Source organism: Sorex araneus, chromosome 5, assembly GCF_027595985.1.
Source record: "Sorex araneus isolate mSorAra2 chromosome 5, mSorAra2.pri, whole genome shotgun sequence".
NCBI classification, from domain to species: domain Eukaryota; kingdom Metazoa; phylum Chordata; class Mammalia; order Eulipotyphla; family Soricidae; genus Sorex; species Sorex araneus.
In genome coordinates, this window is record NC_073306.1 from 134438885 (window position 1) to 134461145 (window position 22261).

The window sequence follows — 22261 nt, forward strand, 5'->3', positions numbered from 1 at the left end:
GTTCAGCGGGATCGATGTTTGCTGGTATCGCCTCGCCCTGTCTTGTGTGTGTGTGAGTGTGTGTGTGTGTGTGTGTGCGTGTGTGCGTGTGTGTGTGCGTGTGCGTGTGTGTGTGCGCGCGTGTGTGTGGGAGCGCGTGTGTGCGCGCGTGTGCGTGTGTGTGTGCGTGTATGCGTGTGTGTGCGTGTGTGTGCGTGTGCGTGTGTGTGTGTGCGTGTGTGTGTGTGTGTGTGTGTGTGTGTGAGTGGATTCCAGATTTTCTGTCTTTCCCAAACCCGCTCCTGTCCTCTCGCATATCACTCACGGAGCAGGCTCTGACAGCAGCACAAACCTCCGGTGACTGATCTCACTCCCCAGCCCGGATCCGCCATCGAGGAGGAGGAGGAGGAGGAGGAGGAGGAGGAGGAGGTGGAGGAGGAGGAGGAGGAGGAGGAGGAGGAGGAGGAGGAGGAGGAGGAGGAGGAGGAGGAGGAGGAGGAGGAGGAGGTGGAGGAGCAGGAGGAGGAGGAGGAGGAGGAGGAGGAGGAGGAGGGAAAGAAGAGAAGCAAGAAGAAGAAAAAGAAGAACCCACTACCTTCCCAGGATTGCCTTTTTTCGCCCCCCTTATCTTGACGCGCGCGTGTGCGCCCCTCGCCCCTTCCCACCGAACCTGGTCTTGGATGTTTAATAAAGAAATCAAGTGTCTCCACAGTCACAAAAAAAAAAAAAAATCCAACCAAAAAAAAAAATTTTTTTTTGCCTCCAAAAAAGCCAAAACAAAAAGAGAGAAAGAGAGAGAGAGAGAAAGAAAAAAAAAATCCCCCCCCCCCAAACAAACAAACAAACCAGGCAGAACCAAGCTCTACTTCCAAGCAGCCGGCACCAGCCACCCGTGTCCGCCGCCACCGGAGAGGGGGGTCTCTGGCCCGCGGTGGAGGAGTTGCCAGGGGGGCTCGCCGGGGGCACGGAGGCCGAGCGACGCCCTAGGAGCCGGCGGGCGAGCGACACAGCGGCCCCCGCGCGCGGCTCGGGGCTGGGGCGCCGGCGGTGGCACCGGAGCGGCGCAGAGCAATGCCAAGGAGGAAACAGCACGCACCCAAGCGGGCGGCAGGTAAGAGAACCCTCCAGAACCCTCGGTGCCGGGCCGGGCCGGGCCCGAGCCGCGCGCCCCGCGCGCGCCCCGGGGCGCCCCGGGACGGCACCCCCCACCCCCGCGCGCTTTCGGGGGGGACTTGGCTCGGGGCGCCCCTCGGGGTCGCGGCCCGGCCCCCCGCCGTCTCTCGCCGGTTCCCTCTCGCCGATCCTCCCCCTCCGCGAAGGCTCCGGGCAGGGGTGGGGGTGGGGGGGAGCGAGCCCACCGAGCCTTCCCTCCTTAAACTTTTTTCCCTCCACCCTCTACCCCACCCCTAACTTTCTCCCAGTCAGTTTCTCTGCCTCGCTCGGGCCGAAGTTGGGTGGAGGATTTGGGGTGCGGGCTAGGGAGTCAAGCCCTCCCGCGGGCCCCCTCTGCCGCCAACCCCCCCCCCCCCATCATCCTCCCTCGGCGTGGTCATCCCTCCGCTCTGGCCTCCCGCGCGCGACACTGTCCCCCCCCACCCCCCCGAGCTGGGATTCTCGAGGGCCCCCCCCACCCCCGAAGTGAAAGGCAAACCGCAGGCCGGGCTGGGGCTGCGGGCTGGCGTGCGGGGCCCGCGGGGCGAGCTGGCTTTGATCGCCAAGGTGGAAAAAAACCACCCCAGGAAAAGGAATCAGCCTTGGAATCTGTTTTCTGAAAGAATGCACGCGCGGAAATCTAATCAACAAACACGCTCCCTTCTTTTTCAAAATTAAAAAAGGAAAAAAAAAAGGGTGTGGGGGGGATACCCCGAAGAGCAGGAATGCTTGAGTCAGCTCTGCTTTTTCTTTGCCCAGAAAGAGTTGGAAACTTTGTCCATTGATTGCTATGGTAGGAACTATCCCATCTGAATACTGACCACCCTGCCCCCCCACTCAACCCTCCCCCCAAAAAGAGAGGAACAGGTTAACAGATCAGTACAATAGGTCTTCCAAAGGGATTTTCCCCCCCTTTTGGGTTGCTTAATTGCTTTTTTAATAGTATGCTGGGGTTTTGTTTCTCGGAAGTGTAATATGAAAGTTCATTTTTCTCCTGCCAGACCCGAAAAATCAGCTTTCCACTTGATTGCTAGTTTTGATTTGACATTTGATTGATCACCTGTCATCTCGCTGCCTTTGATCTATTCATTCTTGATATATATCAATAAATCACTCACCATGGTAACTCAGAGTGCCAGTGACGCAAGGCTTGCCCTCCAGATTCAGAGCCAGACATGCACAATTATTATCTTGTTTGGCTTTTAATGTGGGCGTTTTTTATTTCTTTGTGTCCTTTAGTTGAATCAGGGCTTTATGGAGAAGCTGAAGTTTTTTTTTTTTTCTCCCCCTCTCTGTCTTTACCCTCGGGCTTGCCGTAGCATCCCTGAAGCCCGAGCTCCTGCAAACCCACGAGATAGCGTTTGTCTCAGCATGGCACGAGGCAGAAGTTGCACTGAACACTTTCAGAAACTTTGCAAAGCCCCCCTTAGAACAAAGGCAAAGTTACTGACACATCTTGGCGAAGCGGGGGTAATTGCGTCTGAACGGGCTGGTCCCCCCGCCCCCAGCTCATCTTCCTCTGTGGCCTGCTTCCAGTCCGAGAGATCAGAAATAACCCCCTCAACCTCTCTGGCAAGACAGAATCGCTTCCTCCGCCACCACTGCGTATATAGGTGGATTCAGATGGCGTGCGGAAATCTCCCCCATAAACCTCTGCTTTCTGTCTTTCCCAACGGTTTCCCCGAGAGCAAAATAATTCGAATATTTTAGGTGCCTGGTCAAGGAGGTGTTCCTTCTGGTCCACTCAGGGTACCTCTCATAAAAGCAATTTCTCTCTTCCACCTCTGACCCTTTCCTCCACTGAGCTGACTTATTTTGTCGAACTTAGATTGCTTTGCGAGCTGACAGCATGAGGCTGTGGGCTGGTCTCCGGGACTTGGGAGGTGTAAGCCTGCTCCGGCTGGTTCTGACAACATAAGTTTAAGTGTAGCTAGATTATTAGAGATAACATCCTGATTGTTGTCCCAAAAGAGAACGCTGGGCAAGAGGCCAGCAAGAAGTGATACTGCCTTGAAAATCACTCTCCCCCCCCACACCCCTACCGCACACCCCTTGTTGTTCCCGTAAAGGCCATCAACAACTCAACTAGGCAGTAATTTAAATTACCAGAATGACTGGACATGTCTCCTTTAGTAAATTCATTACAAAAAGTGCATTGCTCAGAATCGCACTCCTTTGATTAATAATTATCCCCTGATCAATGAGGATCCAGGTGTGGGGAACAGAATGCTGTATCACATTATTTAGATGAGATCCTTTTCATTAAGCTGCTATCTGTGGGTGCCCGTGTATTTATTTGCCGTCGTGTGTGTATGGATTTTAGAAAGTTGTGATTGGAGTTGCAGTCTCTGGCCTGTTATCTCACCCAGTGCCTTTATGTTTGCTCTCGTGGCTTTTATTATTTTCACCAGGAGATGTGGAGATGTTTGTCAAAGTGAAAGGAAACAAATAGTCGATGTCGTGGATCTGGGAGGCCGTTTACCAGGGTTCCTTGACTGACTCACAGATTTCGGGAGCAGAGATTTTCCTTTTTTTTTTTTCAAGCAATGCTTTCTGCATCTGAAATTGTTGTCCATGTTGTATTCAGTTTGAGCCGAGGTAGTTGTTCACCAGTAAAGTTAGCCACCGGGTCCTTGAAGCAGTTCTTCCCATCCAAGGAAGGGAAGAAGGTGAATTCGAGAGCTGTGACCGTACTAACTTTTATCACTGCTTAAAATTAAACACAGTGCACAACTGTCAGTAATTACTCCCATGGACTCATGTTGAAAGCTCAGTTTCTAGCTTGATTAATGAATAATGTACGATAGAAAAAGCCTCCAAGTGAATCCGAGCTCTGAGTCTCCCAAGAACTGTTGGAGGCAATTTGATTCCTTTGCATTATTAGTTTTAAGTTCTATGTTTCAAGGAATCAATTACAGAACTTTCTAATAAAGCAGGTATCCAGATGGAATGAAGGAGATGATATTCTAAGTGATGGGGAATTTGAGTCTTTATTTGCTAGATTGCTCCCCTTCCTGGGGTAGGGGTGTGAGGTAAGCAGTTCTCTTTAAAGAAAGAGCCAAGTCAGAACATTTTCCTCTGAAATGTCATTCTTCCTGACTTTCTAAAGCTCTGCTGTTTCACCAGACTCTCACTTCAGGCAAGAGGAAAAAAAAAAAGTTGAGCGAGCTGCCTCCAGGCCCCCAGGGGGGTTTGCCTTGGCTGCCTGTATGTCGGCACCCTTGGGTGCATGTTTCAGACACCCTAAAATGCACTGACTTTTACCTGTGACTCTGGCAGGATTCTGTACCAGCCCCTTTCCATCCTATTCGTTTTAGAGCAGATGACAGAAAGGTAAAATAAAGCAGAACAGTATTTTGATGTGTTGATATTTTCCAGGACAGGGAGTAGTTAAAAATGTAAGATTGTAGAGTTGTACTCCTTCTATTTTCGGCGATCTATCACAGTCTCGGTACTCACACGGGTGATACGTATTTTAGTTCACCGGGCTGAACTATTGTCATAGGAGAATGTCAACCAATTGTACTAGAATGCAAAAGCTCTGGGAATCATATACACGAGAACGCATTTGTAAGTTACAGGAGGAGCCCGGCCGGCTCCAGCCCACCCAGGGTAAGCAAGAGATTCTCTCAGCCCCAGTTTTCTGAGAGCCCCGATCTGACCTGGCAGGAAAGAACAGCTCCCCCCCCCCGCCCCCGATTTATTTTGTTTATTTAATATGGATATGAATAATGTAGATTTTGTTTTCGTGGATGTCCTTGTGTGGCAGTAAACATTAGACTATTAGCAATCATTACTTAAAAGTTGCAATTTGCACCTTAATAGCACAGGTTATTTACATGGGACACAAATTCAGCGGGGACAACAGCGGGGACAATTCTTACTACCTCCGTGGTGAATGAAGATGACTGCAGAACCTTCTTTTCAACCTCCTGATAGTGATGAGGTTACTGGGTCGGGGGAGGGGGGGAACGGGACCATAGCAGGTGGTGGGGCTCGCCACTCTGGGGGGAAACTTACTCTGAATGGGGAAGTGGGGCTCCCTTTGGGACCGAGTGGCAGGGCTGGAGTTCAAGGCCCTGACACTCTCACTTTGTTCAAACAGACTTCACAAGGCCAAGTTTGCCTCTTGAACACTGAAGCGCCGGCTTCCAGCCGTGTCTTCCTTGACCCACTCGGTCTGATTTTTAACAGCTGAATGGGACAAACCCACACGCACACATGCACACACAAGATTCCCCAGGGCTCAACCCGAACTGTTCGAGTTATTTGAGGCAGATTCCTGAGAAAGGAAGGGCAGGTACCTTGAAATCACATCCTCCCCGAGGTGTTTGGGAGGGAAATTGATTACTAAAGTGCTCCTCATCTCATTGCCCTCTCTCTCTCTCTCTCTCTCTCTCTCTCTCTCTCCTCCTACCTCTCGCCTCAGCCCTAAAGCGCCACATTGAGTGGGACATCTCAAAAGCCCATTTGTTTTAGGCACTTATTGATTTCATTTTTAATCTGCCATATCAGGACACAATACATTAACCCTAATCAGCAGATGGTGAATGACAGTGAGCTCTATGGAAGTAAGCAGAGCAGGGGCGGGGGGGCTTCAAGAAACTTCTAGACTCTGAAAGTCTTCTTGAGACTTGGGGATTGGATACTGGAGCCTGCTTTTTATGTGGGGGCGGGGGGGGTGCGGGGCAGCATGGAAAAACATTCCTCACAATTACTTTGTGTTTCTTTTTCACCCCCTGGTATATTTTTTTCTTTTACGTCTTAATTTGACTGATAGCTGTGGGTAGCATTGGCCCTGCAGACCCCAGGAATACCCCCTAAGCCTTCGTAGCACGTGGTCCCCGAGGCCTCTTGCTCTTTGTCACTGATCTCCAACGGAGGTGGATGCTATTGTTTATCCGAGCTCCTTTCTCCGGCATTGGACAGAATTTCTCCAATTGGATGGTACCTGGGTTGATCTGTTTATGTTCCCCGTGGCTTGGGAATTGCTCTCTCAGTTGAACAGGTTTTAAGGGAGCCACCGAGCCTGACATTATTTAAAGCCATTGCAACAATGCTGCACTTGGGCTCACTGAAGCTGAGCTTAAGAAAATCAAGCAGGAAAAAATAAAATAAAATAAAATAAAATAAAAAACTTAGACCTGTTCCTGGGGCACTGGGTCTGGAATTAGCCCGTAGGAGTTGCACACCCTGGGTTCGGCTTTCCTGGTCTCACGGTAATATTTGTACCATCAATTTTATTTAGGAATGTCGTGGTCTGGGGACACTCAGCCACTATTTCAAAGGCCATGCCTGTCATCCCTTCCCCCCAGCCCCCTGGAAAAAAATCCCGAATTGCCTAGCCAATCCTATATTCAGGCATACACAGAGTATCATTTTCGCTTGATGTAAAGTCAGTTGGAAATACATTAAACTAACAGTTAGAGAGTGTCTTTGCATCGCTTCCCTGAAGCACTGCTTTTTCATTACATATTTAATTACAATCAAATTGAGCGACTTTTATAAAAAAAAATCACAGTAGTATTAAAAGAAGCTTGGCACACAAATAGTTTTATTGCCTTGCAAGTGGAGAATGCCGTTCTGTTTTTCTTTCTCGTTGGGAAATTCATCTTTCCTTTCCGAAGGTTGTGATGGATGCAGACGGTCTCCTCCCAGAGGCTGTACCTCGGGAGACGGGTACCCCGGGAAATGGCCTGCTTCTCCTCTCTTGCACCCTAATTACCCTGCAAGAGGCTTTTCCAGTTCAATCTGTTGGTAATTTGTACCCGTTTGCATTTTCTTTATGATTTTCTGTTTCCAAGTTGGGTGTCAAGGTCGTCGTTGTCAGATTCCTTAAGTGACCTTTAGCGCCCGCTCTTGATTATGAACGAGCTTAGTCATTCTAACCACAAAGAATCCTCCCTGCCCTGCCGAGGTGGTGTGGGCTTGGTTACCTGCGCATGGCGGTCGGAGGTGCAGGTCAGGAAAAACACCGCCTCCTCGCAAGTCTTCATCATCTAGCTACAGCTGCTTGCCCGGGGTTGACAATCTCTTCCTTTCTTCCTCTCAGACAGCCTCTTTGCTGCTTATTGGAGAAACTTTTTTCAGGGCAGAGGCGGGGGAGAGCAGAGAGAGGGCTCCTCTAGATACATGGGGTCTTTAAGAAGTCATCATAAAAATCTGAGCTATTAGAACCCAAAGGCGCTCTCTGGGGATGTCTGCAGCTACACGGGGAAGCCTGGGGGTTCGCGTGGAACTTGGATGTGAAGCTGCACTTTCTCCCGCCGTGTGGCCGTGGCCTTCATTTATCAGAGATGCATCGGGAGGAGATCTGCACCCACACACAGACACTCCGGAAAGGAATCTGAGATGCAAGGGGTGGGGAATTGCTGAAAGATTTGTTTCCCGAGGTAAACTCCTCAGGTTAAATCATTAAACAATTCAGAGAGACTTGAAAATCATGAAAATAGCCACGCGGCATTGCCAGCCTCTCTCAATCTTCTGCCCACCCAGAGATGGGAAAAACTGACCACTGGGCACCTTCAAATATTTGGGGATGTCTTGAGTGGTTTAAAATGTTTAGAAATTAAAATGCAGGAGGCACTGCTAGATAATCCTATTACTACTCTCTCTGTATTATTTAGTGATGCTTAACAACGAGGAAATGCACAAAGCAAAAGTTTCAGAGATAATGAGCTTAGAGAAATTACAGGAAGGAAAAAAAAAGTACCTGGATCCTCTTTGAAAGCATTTGTCTTGAATTTTGCTCCTCTAAATGAGAGTTCCCATCCCTTCGGTGTTATTTTCAAAAACAAATGTGTTGTCTCCGTTCCCACTGGCCCAAGCTGAGAAGGTTCGAGTCAGGCCACCGTGGAAGGGCACAGACGCAGGACATTAAAAGATGTACATCACTTGAAAAATAACAAGAGTTTTTACCAGATCCAGTGTGGTATGCAGACAAAAAGGAAAACCTCAGCAAGCTTTCTAATATAGCTATCACCAGGGTTCAAGCTGGAAAACTTTGTTTCGGCAGGCTGTGAAGGAAATAACTCTGCCTTTTAGCTCTGCACCCCCCCTTGGCAAAGGAGAAGCAATGAAGCAGGCAAGATTTTTTTTTTAAGGAGCTTTTAGCTCTTTTGCATCTCTCTCCAAAGACTAATTTAATTGAAAAGCTGTAGTGTCCATTTGTGCTAAAGGAAAGGCTTGTGTTTTCCTAAAGCTTAGACACTAAGGTGGGTTTAAAAATAAAAAAACAGACCACGTTCAATAGTTTCTGCGAGTACAAAAATGAAGATGACTGGTCTTAATTAGTTGAGTGCTTTCAGAACCAAATGAGTCCTGTGAAGTCACCCCAGCTTCCGGCTTGAAAGCTCTATCTAAGCCATTTCGACGGACATGATGCAGTTTCGATATCAAGGTGGGCTCCACTACAGTTGTGGTTTTTCACGAAAATGGTTCCAAAAAATCAGAAGGAAATTAAACAAACAAACAAACAAAAATACAACAGCCAAGAGCTGGCTGCAGCCCTTCTTATTGGTAATGAATTTGGAAGAAACTTCTCTCAGCTTCACTGCATCATGGAAAATCCACGAAATCTGGCGACACGAGAGATATAACAAGATGATGGGGCCAAGATCTTCTCAAGGGGGGAGAAACTGCTTGTGTAAGTGAGAGCGAAGACACATCCGTGTTTCTAGATACACTGTAAGGGGCGCCGTCGGAATCCTTTCCATTTGTCAGGTCTTGAGGATTTTCTCTCTGTGTCAACCCCTGCCCCCCCCCCACACACACCCGCCCCGCTCCCCATGTATTCCCCCGGGGAAACGTGAATAGCTTCTGGGCTAAGACGATGCTGTAGAGAAGAGTTCAATCTCTCCTCTCTTATGTACAGAAGAAATGCCAAAATGAAAAGCTATGAGTGTGTTTTTATATCTGAATTGCCTTCGGCTATTTTCCTTTATTAGAAAGTTGGGGACGTGGCTGTGCACTTCTTCCTGTTTCCTCCCAGGAGATGAGGTTTTAGGATGAGGTTGGAGCTGTGGAATAAAAGGAAGTGACATGGGGCCGGGACTCAGCTCTGCCCAGACAGTGGTCCTGGCTCAGCTGGCGAGACTAAAGCGTCCTCAAAGGAACAGGAGTTCCGACTCAGACTGACCCCACTCCAGCCCTGAGTTTATGTCTTTCGGGCCATGGAGATTTGGAACCAGCTGTTCCCAGCCCTGCCTCCTGTTTCCCAAAAACTCTAAAATAGGGGTGACCAAACATCTCACATCCCAGAGTTTGGAGAAGTGTCACCGGAGAGGCGGGTGGGCTTGGGCACGGAGACTTCTTTCCGTTTTATCCATGACGATGTATACTAGCGGGGATGATAGGGCGAACCTCCCAGTTATCAAAGAACTAGGGATTGTGACCTTGAAAGTTGCCAGATTGGGACACATTTTGGACTTGTTGGAACCAGAAATACACTGGCCGATTCGGTTGTTCTCATCTTTTCCTGCTAAACCCTGTACCGTCTCAAAAAAGAATTACATATATTATATATTTTTCCCCCCGGCAGAAACAGTTATAGAAGAAACACAGCACCGGCAGCAACTCTAACAACAGACCCGGTGACATCTGCTGATTTGCTCCCAGATGCTGGAGCACGTTCCCATTCAGTGAAACAGCAGTAACTGCCGGAATTCCTACTACGCGCCAGATCCTGTTCTGGTCCCTTAGGTTCCAGGGGTTAATCGAATGAGGGTGGTCCCTGGGGATCTTGCCTTCTGGTGGCGGGGAACTAGAGCACACATGAGGAAAGTAATAATTTTAGAAGGAAAAGGGCATATTTTTGTATCGGGAGACACTTGCGTGAGAGCGAAAGTTTTCTAAAAACGTAACCGATGAGGGGCTGGAGCCATAGCACAGCGGGTAGGGCGTTTGCCTTGCACGTGGTCGACCTGGGTTCGATTCCCAGCATCCCATAAGGTCCCCTGAGCACCGCCAAGGGGTGATTCCTGAGTGCAGAGCCAGGAGTAACCCCTGTGCATCGCCGGGTGTGACCCAAAAAGCAAAAAAAAAAAAAAAAAAAAAGTAACCGATGAGACCACAGGAGGATGGGGGGAGGGAGGACGCTGGTGTGAGGGCCACCCTTGTCTTGAGCTGCAGCCCCCATCCTGATCATGCTCCTGTGTGCCCCCTGCTCTTGGCCTGGAGGTGACATGCAGAGTAGCTTGTTCAAGTTCATGTCGTGCTGAGCGGCGGGTTTAAACTCCTGCTCACAGACACGTGCGCCTGGCTCTCTCCTGACCTTTCGCGCAGAGGAACCCTCTTGATTTGCCAGGGGAGGACCTTTGATCTCCCTGATTCTTCCCCTGTCTCTGCTGTTGTCCCCGAGGCTGTAGGGGAGGTCCTGGGAACAATGGCAGGGGGCACTGCCGCCTCGAGTGGCCTGCCCACCATGAGTCACCGGGGCACCAGGCAAACATGAGGTCAGCCCTGCCCTCCTGTGTATGTCCGGGGTTCGTGTGTCTGTCTGGCTGACACACATGCTGCCCTTTGTCACCTGCGAGTCTCCGGGTCCAGACCTCGGTGTCGGGATCGTGATGGTACGGGAGGGAAAGCGTCCCTGCCTCTCTGTGTAGATGCTTGGGAGAAGACCACCCAGGGGCAGAGAGCAGGATTGGGACTTGCCCTGCATAGACTGTGGCATGCCTTCGTGGGGCAGAGGGTGGCGGCTGGGCCCCCCCCACCCCGGGTCAGGCAGAGCACCCCCCACCCAGGTGCTGAGGACCCATCAGACCTGAACCAAAACCAAAAGGGCAGGGCCTACCCGCCACAGACCTTGGGGGGCGGGGAGACACCGTCCAGGCGGCAGGCTAAGTGCCAAGACCCCACAAGCCGGGGCTGACCTGCGTGCTGGCAAGCGGGGGCTGGAGCAGACCAGATAGGAGACAGTCACGAGGAAGGAGCCAGGAGAAGCAGGTTGGCTGGGGTGCAGGTGGGAGGCAGGCTACCCCCATGGAGCCTTCAAGCTCTGATCCCTGGCGTGCCGAGGGGACACTGGGGTGCCCTGGATGGAGTCCAGCATTGACTCTGATCTGGTGACAGTAGAACCTGGCCACTTGGTTAGATTATGGAGGTGGGGGTTGACTTGGGTGTGTTCCCCCCCCCATCCTGGCTGCCACCCCCACAATCCACTTGCCTAATACCCCAGGGAGGTGAGGGTGATACTGAGTCATGGGGGAGGGGTATACAAATAAGGACAGTTTCAGGGGTGGGGTGGGGGGGAGGTACTGGCTCTGGCTTGAGGTCTGGTAGCCCCCATGGGCACCTGCTAAGTGGAACTGGGACCCTGCTGGGAGCTGCTCCCACTTCACGAGCCTACAAAGCATGGTGAGGGGAGTCCCCTAGCCTTGTGTGCCTCAGTTTCCCCATTTGACAAATGGGAGTACAAGATCGCCCCTTCTCTTGTGGTGGGGTCAGTTGGGGGAGGGACAGGGAGCCTGGTCCTCACCCAGCATCCTGCCACCACGGAACTGCCGGCTCATGCTGTTCCAAGAGGACTCCTGGGGAAATCGAGGCACTTGAATGGCCTTTTGTACTATTAGGCTCTGAGTGCTTTTCAACCCGTGATTGCTCGAGCCTGTGAGTAAATGCAGCAAAACTTGACCCAGAGCATTGCTCTGCTCAATAATTCGATTCTTTAGACTCCCGAGGATCTCCTTGAAACTGTTCGTTTCACAAGGGCCGAGGGACAGACTCCAGCTCTACCGTGATCACAGCTGCTCTTTGAGTCAGAGCCTTTATTTCTTTGAGAAATATTAAGGGCCGGAAAGACCGATGGCAGCGGAAGACTTGGGTGACATTCATCTCCATGTCACCCATCGCTCCTCCCAGAAGCGCTTCCCCCATTCAGTCTTGATTCCTTATGCATCCTCCGGGGGGCCTGCTCGGAAGCCCAGCGCCGAGACTTCCTGGTCTGCAAGACTGGAAAAATATTGCAGATGCAGCAAAGGGTTTGGGATCCCTGGTTTGGGACAGCTGGTGTTGGCCCCTCCTACCCTGTCCCCCAGCACCCTGCTCCCAGGGGCCTACAGGTGCTCCCGAAGGCTCCTCCTTCTCAGGGAATGTGTCTAGAACAAAACCCTGCAACCATCCCAGAGGTAGCTTCAGGGTTAAGGCTCATCTGTTGCATGCAGGTGACCCAGATTTGCATCCCTGGCACCACACATGGGGCCCTAAACCTCTGCAGGAGTGATTCCGAGCATGAAGCCCAACCTCTTCCCCATCAGCACGCCAGCCCCCAGACGAGACGGGTGGAGAGACAGACTGTTCCTCCCAATGGGCCAGGTCCCCCCAGTGTGACCACACACCGCTTTACCTCTCAGACTTCCAACGAGCTTGCGAGCTAAGGGACCGGAACAAAAAGGCTCAACTCCTTGGGCTTTAGCAGGATGCAACTGTGATCACCCAGAGAGTGAGCGGAGCAGGGTGCCAAGTATGGGGTGCCCATCTGGTGTAGGCAGGTACCAGGTAATGGGTAAGTGTCATGGATAGTGTAGGTACCAGGTATAGGGCAGGTAGCGGGTCTAGGGTAGGTACCAAGCATAGGGTAAGTGCCTGGTACAGGGTAGGTATCAGGTACAGGGTATGTTCCAGGTGTAAGGTAAGTTCCAGGTATAGGTAGGTGCCAGGTGTAGGATAAGCACCAGGTATTGGACCACCCTGCGGGAAACTGGGCCTTCACGCTGCGCAGCACCATGCATGCCTGATTCCTTGGCCAGTAACAGAGGGGTCCTTAAGGCTCCTGCTTTCGTGGTTGGGAGTCAGAGAGCACTGACCCACAGAGCAGTGAGAGCGGATCTCTTGCATGTGAGTGCTCAAGGTTTAACCTGTCCCGGACAGGATCTGGTGTCCTCTCTGTGGCCACAGTGCTCGACCCTCAGTAGGTGCTTCATCAACATTCCTGCAGGGCATGAAGGATGGGGATGTGGTTGTTAGGAGTCACCACGAGGAAAGCTGGGGGGTGCAAGTGACTTGAGGGGTCACAGGGCATGCGCTCCTGGCAGCTGGACCCCCTGCTTCAGTCTGCCAGGGCGCATGTGCAGTGTTCAGGAGTGAAGCTTATAGTTGCCGCTGGACAGTTCAAAAGCCTGAGTTACCTCTCGGAGCCCCCCACCCCCCGGGCTGCCAGACCAATCCTAGGACAGCTAAAAGCATCCTACTTAAAACGTAGCGTTCCAGTCACACACAGTGAAAACAATGGCCTTTTATGCAAAATCCTTGCAAGTGACAAGCCCAGTGATTCGATCATAAGGACATCTCTTTTGGGGGTGGGAGTTACCCTGTCTTAAACACCCCTTTCGTGCTTGTTTATCAGAAAGAGCAGACCTTGAAGACTTCAGCAACCAACAGCATCTGGTAAACGTGATGCTGGCATAGAATCTTCAGTGCCATCCTTGATGGCGCATGGCACAGATTTTTCTAGGGAATGCCAAGTTTCATTCCTAAAAAAACTGTTTAAGTCAGGGGAAGAGAGGGCTGTGGTAAAGAAAGCAACCGTTGCGGGGAGGAGGCAGTTGCCCCAACCCAAGGCGTCCTTGACTGAACTCAAGCATGTGGTAGGAGGTTAGGATTGAGGATTCACCAGCCAGATGTCAGGAGGCCCTGCCAGATCACACGCAGGTCAAAGAAACGTCCAGAAAACAGACTTTCATTCAGATTTCCTCCTGGGAGCTCAGAGAGAAACTCGGGAAAGCCTTCATTGACCCAGAATTTTTTTTGCAGAATACAGAGGGACTGGGGATATGGTTCGAAATCTGCCTCTGGAATAGAGCAGTGATTCCCCACCTCTGTCGGTTTGCCCAGGTGCAGGGATTCTCCACCTCCGTTGGTTTCCCTAGGAGCTTGCTGAAACGCGAGAGTGCTCATCTTAGGTCAAAGTCTAAGCGTTCTCATAGAATGTGTGACGCTCTAGATTCTGGATTGATTTGGAGGGTGGGGGTCTCCCCCGCCAGTGCTCAGGGGCCCCAGAGATCATACCCAGTGATAGCCACCCAGCTCTGAAGTCCTGATGGCTCAGTGCTGGGGCCAGGCGAGGTTGAGGTCACTCAGGGACAGCTACGCAGGGGACAGCCAGCACCACACCTGGCACTGTTCAGGTGACTCTGCCATGCCAGGGACCTAACTGGGGGCTCAGCACATGCAAGGAATGCACTTCAGCCTCTTAAGTTCTCTGCCTGGCCCCGGGAATTTCTTTTTTAAGCATCAACTACAGTTTTTAATTACAAACTATAGAATCAAATGCAAACTCCATTTCTCAACCTTCTCATCTTCCTCTCTTTAGTTCTCACTCTCTCTTTCTCTTTCACACTCACTCTCTCTCACTCTCTCACAAACTCCTAGACATTTCCAGCACCTTAACAATTATTTGAGAGCTTCATTTTCACTTTTACGTTCTTTTGTGCATGGGGAAAAAATAAAAAACAAAAGCGACCAACAACCCAAGTCTCTCATTTTGCTTCAACTCTCCCTTGTCCATGGTTTATATTTTCAGAATTGTTGGGGGGTGGGTGATGTGTTTCAGCAGGGAAATGCATTCCTATAGACACCATCTACCTAGTCAGAGCACCAGACATCAGAGCCCAGAGAATCCTGAGCTAAGAAAGAGAAAGAAATAAAAACACCAGCTAAAGGTGGGTGTTTGGATACCACCCAGATACCAAAGTCAAGAGACAGGAAAGAAATAAGAGGAATTGCCAAGACTTAATTTATCGTGTGTGTGTGTGTGTGTGTGTGTGGGAAGGGGGGCTGGAGTGATAGCACAGCGGTTGGGCATTCGCCTTTCATGTGGCCGATCTGTGTTCGATTCCTCTGCCCCTCTCGGAGAGCCTCAGTAGGTGCTTCATCAACCATAAGAGTATCGAGCCCGCACGGCAGAGCCTGGCAAGCTCCCCGTGTGTATTGGATATGCCAAAAACAGTAACAATAAGTCTCTCAATGAGAGACGTTACTGATGCCCACTCAAACAAATCTATGAGCAACGGGATGACAGTGACAGTGACAGTGTGTGTGTGTGTGTGTGTGTGTGTGTGTGTGTGTGCACATGCGCACATTTGGGTGGGGATGAGGGAGGCACTCACAGCAGTGCTTAGAGACCACCACATGGAGTACTGGGGATGGAACCAGGGTTGACCTACTGTATGACCAGCCTCTTATCCCTGGCTCAATTTCTCCAACCTAAAATTTACTTCCTTAATTCTTAGGCTTTGGGCTAGTGGGTAGGACGTTTGCCTTGCACACAGCCAACTCGGGTTTGATTCCTCCGTCCTTCTCGGGGAGCCCGGCAAGTTACCAAGAGTATCCCTCCCGCACGGCAGAGCATGGCAAGCTACCCGTGGCGTATTCGATATGCCAAAAACAGTAACAACAAGACTCACAATGGAGACGTTACTGGTGCCCGCTTGAGCAAATCGATGAGCAATGGGACGACAGTGCTCCAGTGCAATTCTTAGGCCCTACGGTTCTAGCACCTCTAGAAGCATCAGTTTTGTTCTCTGGCCCCTCCTCCGCTGATCCTATTCCTATTTCCTTGACCTGTCCACGGCGAGTCCTCTCCTTTCTTCATCACTTCTCACTTTTCCTTCCCGATTCCTCCCTTTCTGTCTTGTGTTCCTCCATTTCTCCCCAGGGTAAAGGGCTAATTGTGATGACGGACATGGTGAGGATGACACTCGTCAAAACTGTCCTTTTCCTCAGGGCTACCTTTTGGCCTAAAGGACAGTTTAACCCAAATGTCTCCACCTCTCGTTCATATCTAACAGCTTTTCCTTTTCTTTTTTTTCTTTTTTTTTTTTGCTTTTTGGGTCACACCCAGCTACGCTTAGGGCTTACTCCTGGTTCTGCATTCAGGAATGACTCCTGGCGGTGCTTGGGAGACCATATGGGATGCCGGGGATCGAATCCCGGGTGGGCCATGTGGAAGGCAAAAGCCCACCCACTCTACTATCTCTCTGGCCCCACATCTAACAGCTTTAAATTTTCTCTTTTTTCCACATCTCAGGGCCTGATGATTATCATTGTTGGTTCAGTGGGTAGAGGAATAAGTCAAGTTCTGGACATTTCAAGCATCTTGATGAAGATCATCGAAAATCTTATATAGGCCATAAAAACTGGGTCTTTCTGTCAGAACACAAGTTCCTCTGACATTGTGTGTCACTGTTTGATGCTTAGGGCCAATGAATCAGTCTATAAACGAATACTCACAGCCTTGTCCAGCTACATATAGATCCAGGACCTGGACTGAAATTCGGCGTTTCTTCCAGGTTGAAGTTAGCCAAGCATGGCAAGGGAAAAAAAAAAAAAAGGATGAGCAAACAAAACTTTTGCTTTTCTTAATCTATAACCCCTGTCTTCCAAAGTTAAGATTTTTTTTTTTGGAACAGTATTTCGAGGACTGGAGAGATAAACTCAACAGCCAGAACACATGTTTTGCATCCTAGAGGCCCAGGCCATGGAGTTGGAACTCTCATACTTCAAGAGATTTTCTCAAAAGTTTTTCTGAATGGGATTTTTTAAAGTCCATTCTGTCTTACAAAAGAAAAACACATATGGATGTGGGAGGGGAACCCCCAGCACAGCCCCTCTGGGGTGTCTCCATAAGTAATTTTGCCCACTCACTTCCTAGAGCAATGTGGAGGGTGTGTCCTGATGTCAGCCTCTGTTCCTCTGTTCCCCATAAATCTCTTAGCGCTCCATTGCTCTTCCTGGCCATCAGAAATGCCATCACTATGCCATGGTGCTGTCTGTTACTTATTCGGCACATGGAAACTCCTCTCCGGGTCCTCCCTATTGAGTCCTTGATTCAGATGTTTGGGTCTCGAAAGGTGCTTCTTACTTGTAAGAATTTAATTACCGGTGTCAGCCTCATGTGATGTTATTCTATACTCCACAAATGAAGACTGCTTCATGAGCGGAGGGGATAAGGCAGATGGAATAGAGAAGGGATCACTAAAAAAATGATGACCTCTCAGTGTCTGTGTTGCAAGCCATAATGCCCCAAAGTAGGGAGAGAGTATGGGGAATATTGTCTGCCACAGAGGCAGGGGGAGAGTGGGATGGGGGGGGCGGTAATACCGGGGATATTGGTGGTGGGGAATATGCACTGGTGGAGGGATGGGTGTTTGATCATTGTGTGACTGTAACCCAAACATGAAAGCTTGTAACTATCTCACAGTGATTCAATAAATTTAAAAGAATTTAATTATCGGTCATACTTAGTTGAGAACTCTGAAGACTCCGGCAAACAAAATAATCACAGAATCCAAGGAACTGCATCTAGGGAGGGGGCTATGGAAAGTATAGTAGGAGATATATAATATGTATATATAATGTATATTAGAGAAAATATCAACAAGTACTTTTTATTGTGGGCAGTAGGTTGTTTTTCTTCTAGATTACTGTTACATATACTTTTTAAAAATGAGTGACACTTTGAAACAAAACTTCATTAATAACAAAGTCTGACAAACTAAACTCAAAGAGAACCCTTGAATTTGAGATTATTGTAATGATAAATGGAAGGAAATGATCATTCTTTTTTTTTAATGATAGTTAACAGCGATAGCACAGCGGTAGGGTATTTGCCTTACATGTGGCCGACCCACGTTTGATTCCTCCTCTCCTCTCAGAGAGCCCGGCAAGCTACCGAGAGTATCTCGGAGAGCCCGGCAAGCTACCCGTGGCATATTAGATGTGCCAAAAACAGTAACAAGTCTCACAATGGAGAAGTTACTGGTGCCCACTCCAGCAAATCGATGAGCAACGGGATGCTAGTGATACAGTGATAGTTTACAAATCTTCTTTAGGGATGGAATTGTCCTTAAGATGGACAGAGAACTCTCAGTGTTAAGATGAGCATATCTCACCTGATCAGTGTATTGATTTTACATTGAATTGACAGATAAAGTTCTTTTGGAGCAGTAAATCTAGTATCTGTGCCTCGGTCATGGGTGTGAGGTTAAAGGGAGTGCTCGTATCTGAGACCAATAAAAAGACATGAAATTTGATACTTCTTCTAAGTACTTCAAACAATAATACCTGTGAGTAATCAATGTCCCTGGCTATTATTCCACACTTACTCTCTCCCCAGAGACTGGTACTTGGTCTGTCTCTCTTTCATTTTCTACAATGGGCCTCTTGTGTACATAAAGCTGAACATATTATTGTTCTTTGGAATCTAGATTTTCATCAGAATAGTTTCCTACTATATTAATATAGTCTGCATGTTACTCCCCCCCCCCAAGCCCCCACTCTGTGTTTCTATGCAAGACTATGAGACAGGGAAGGAACACACAAAAAATAATATTTAAAAAATAACAGTGCTCATGGGCTGGGAGATAATGCCGTGGTTAGGTCACATGCCTTGGAGGCACCAGCCCGGATTCAAGCAGCAGCACCACGTGGTTCCTACCACATCCTCAGGCCTTTGCATTGAGCTACCAGCATGGTTGGCTGAGAATCACCAGTGGGACCCCTGGGCCTCCTGAAAACTACTTAGGAGACCCTCAAACTGGAAAAAAATAAGATGAAAATTAAAAGTAGAAGCAAGTAGAGCACATTCCTTTTCACATGCATTCCACTGTAACGTTGTACATCTTTGCTCACTCATCAGTTCTTCTGTGAATGGACACTTACTGTTGCACACCACCCCTCCCCAGATATTTTGGGGAAGACTTACCATGTCCACAAAAGTGATTCACCCAGAGAAAAGTGATCATGGGAATTTGCAATTTAATAGGAGGAGAATGAATTAAGAGCAATAGACATTATTGAAACCTCTGCTATTTCAAACCGATGATTTTGGTGTTTCTCCTAAGATGACCTCTTTCCTGAACCCAAAGTCTAACTGGGATAATTGGCACCTAGGAAGTTGACTTGCTCAGTGTCTTCCTGGAGAGAGAAACGGACATAAATTAGACTCATCAGTGTGTCACCAGTGGGTGGAGACTTGGGATCAGCGTGGCTGGAATATCCCAGTTACCTCAGTTATTGCCACCTGGGGGTGGGGTGGGGCACAGAGAGAAGGAGCAGAAAGACACAGAAAGTTTGAAAGGAATTGCTTCTGTCCTGTTCATCTTAGAGAGCGCCCCAGAGCTCAGTGACTCTCGTGGGCAAAGGAAGGGCCCTTGGATTTTGTCCGTCTACATTTGCGTTTGAGCAGTGGCAATATGTCTCCACAAGGAGACATGCTTAGGATGGAAGTTTCCATTTCTGCACAGGAGGAGGCATGCTGCCGGGTCCCGGGAGCAGCAGCAACAAGACAGATGCTCAGAGAGCAGAGGGACCACGTGAGCTTCAGAGCATCTTATCCTTATGGCCGGGGCACATCCCTCCTGGTGGGGATGAAGGTTTCAGGGTGGGCTGCCTGAGGAAGGTGGGGGGTGACAGTGTGTGTCGAGCAGAAGAAAGAGCCAACGTTTGTCCAACACATGATCTGTGGAGATAACCCTCCGCATCTGGCCACACTCAAGCTGAGCTCCTCCTGGAACCCCTGCAGAGCCCTTTAAGAGCTTTCCTGGGCCCATGAAGCCAACATCATCGAGTATCTCCCAATGGGTGCCCCTGTGCCCTGTTCCCTGCCCACCTAACTGGGCACCTGACTGCGGTTGCCAGAACATAGGTACACTTGCTGTCCCTGCATGGGAAAATTATCTCTAGCTGGGCAAGGTCTGGGTGACACAGGCACCAAACAGCAGTTTCTACACCCCACCGTGAGTCCTGTCTCCTTGTCTGTATCATCACATGTCAGCGACTGAAGCTTAAAAACCGGGGGATCATTTATTTTTTTCTGTATCTGAAGGACCGGAGGTGCTTTGGTTAAGTACCTGGATGAGCAAATGAATGAATGAACACGCCAAGAATTAGCCAACATTCCTGGAGGCTGTGGGATCTTGAAAACAATCTGATGAATGCCCATTGAGCAACTTCTAGAAAGTTCTTTAGTAAACACTGAATGAATAAGCGAACGCACACACAGGACCCGGATGGATGAGTGTTTGCGCATCTCCGAAGCAGGCTCCCGATTTTAAGAAAACAGTTCCCTGGTGGGGTTTTTATTCTTCCTCTGCTGATCCCAGAGGGGCATCCTGTCTGCTGTCCCTTTGGGTTAATTATTGTTCTTTGGGATCAGCATGGAAGCCCTTCTGCCATCGAAAATGGAGAAATAAAAAAAAAAAAAAAACAAGGAGGGGAAACCCCCCACCGAAGCCCAGGTATGGGAACATGCTGCGAAGTTGTTTTTTCTTTTAGGGAAGTCCAAGGCAGGTTGAAAGCGGGGCCATGTGAAGGTCCAAATTTGCCAAACACATAAACCAGAGAAACTGCATGGCTGCGTCCATAAATGTTGGATACGTTTTATCATCTTGTGACTAAGGTTAAACAAATGTGAGCCCTTTGAGGAATTATTTACTGGAAGCAAAGTTATAGCATTAACATCTGTGTTTCCAATCACTTAGATGAGGAATAGATCAAATAAATCACGAGTAAGTCCCACAAAATAACTTCTGTGTTATCATCTCCAGCAAAGAAGAACGCAAGTCACTCTTTTAGGCTGCCTCTATTGGAGTTTGGATTTTTTTTTTATGAGACGTTTTAAAAAATTCATTATCTTCGAAGAATTATCTTTTATTTATTTTTTTTTCAGAGGGATGTTATCATGAAAACAACCACAATAGAAGGACTTAGAAATTTCTCCCAAGGAATCTGGCTATTTCAGCCAACATCCTCATTTGGGAATGGGCTCACAGTTCTAATATATAACATCCATATAATTTAACCTCGTAAATTTTTTTTTTCACAGTGATGTAATGGGGAGACTGACCTGGAGTTTGTAAACGTTCCCTGTTCACTGCATCCCCCTGGGCAGCATAACAATCTAGACAGTGTTTTATGTGCCCTGATTAAAATACAACATATTCTTGCACTTCCTGGGGACTGTGAAAAAAAAAAGTGCAAAAAAAGAGAGGGGACTGCCCCCTCTATTTCTTAGCAAAACGTTTTTTTTTTTTTTTTTTTTTTTTTATAACAGGGAGATGTTCTCAAAGGGCAGCAGTGCTTGTGTGAGGTTTTTCTCTTTGTTTTCCCCCTGTTTTCAGGAACAATGATCTGATTTTCATTTTGGACCTCAGTCCCCTCTACACCCAGCCCGCAAGCAAAATGTTGCGCTTCAGTTTAACTTTTGAATCTGCCCAGGCATTCTGACTGTGAGACAGGAAAGCCTGTTTGTGACTGCAATTTGAATCCATAGCATGTTCTTTGAACTGCTCGCCTGCGGTGAAGAAAGGAAGTGGGCAAATTAATGGGGAGTACCCCACGATACGGACTGGAGTGATAGCACTGTGGGTAGGGCGTTTGCCTTGCACACAGCCGACCCGGGTTTGATTTCTCTATCCCTCTCGAAGAGCCCAGCAAGCCACCAAGATTATCTCGCCCGCATGGCAGAGCCTGGCAAGCTACCCGTGGCATATTCAACATGCCAAAAACAGTAACAAGTCTCACAATAGAGACATTACTAGTGCCCGCTCGAGCAAATCGATGAGCAACAGGATAACAGTGACAGTGACCCCACAACACAACAGTAACAATAGAAACTTAAAACCTTCTTTATTAAAAGGAAAACTTTTTTTTTTTTACTTAAATGAAGGGAAGAGCTTCCTATAGTTTCCCCATCATGAAAATAACAATTGTGTGGTTAGAGGAAGACACATCCCCTCAAAGGAGTGGATGTATTTCAGAGTCATTCTTTCAGTAATTCAATGGATATTTATTCATTTCTATTGGTGTCAAAATATTCCACTATGTTCTGGGGCTATAGGGTTAAAGAGGCACAATCTTGTTTTCAGATGTTAACAAGTGCCTAGAGTGACAATGGGCAGCATTGAATGGATGGAGAGATGGAAGGTAGATGGAGAGATGATAAGAAGCTGATGAATAGATGGATGAATCGATAAGTGATCGATGGATGGATGAACAGATGAAGAGGAGGTTATGGATAAAGGGTGATGGGTGGGTACAGGGGTTGATGGATAAATAGGCAGGTGGATAGATGGATGGGTGGATGAATGCCTGGGTGACAGAATGGACGGGTGGGTGGATGGATGGAGGGTAA

The 22261-nt window shown here is 48.7% G+C and overlaps 1 protein-coding gene across 3 annotated transcripts in view; it reads left to right on the forward strand.

Annotated features, from left to right (window-relative positions):
- Window positions 1-507: 507 nt before the first annotated feature.
- The window catches only part of TSHZ2 (teashirt zinc finger homeobox 2), a 499906-nt gene continuing 478152 nt past the window's right edge, over window positions 508-22261 (forward strand). For all 3 annotated transcript variants that reach the window (XM_055138969.1, XM_055138971.1, XM_055138968.1), the window contains exon 1: window positions 508-1090. In XM_055138969.1, the coding sequence (XP_054994944.1) occupies window positions 1051-1090 (40 nt within the window). In that variant the 5' untranslated portion in view covers window positions 508-1050. The remainder of the gene's footprint in view (window positions 1091-22261) is intronic.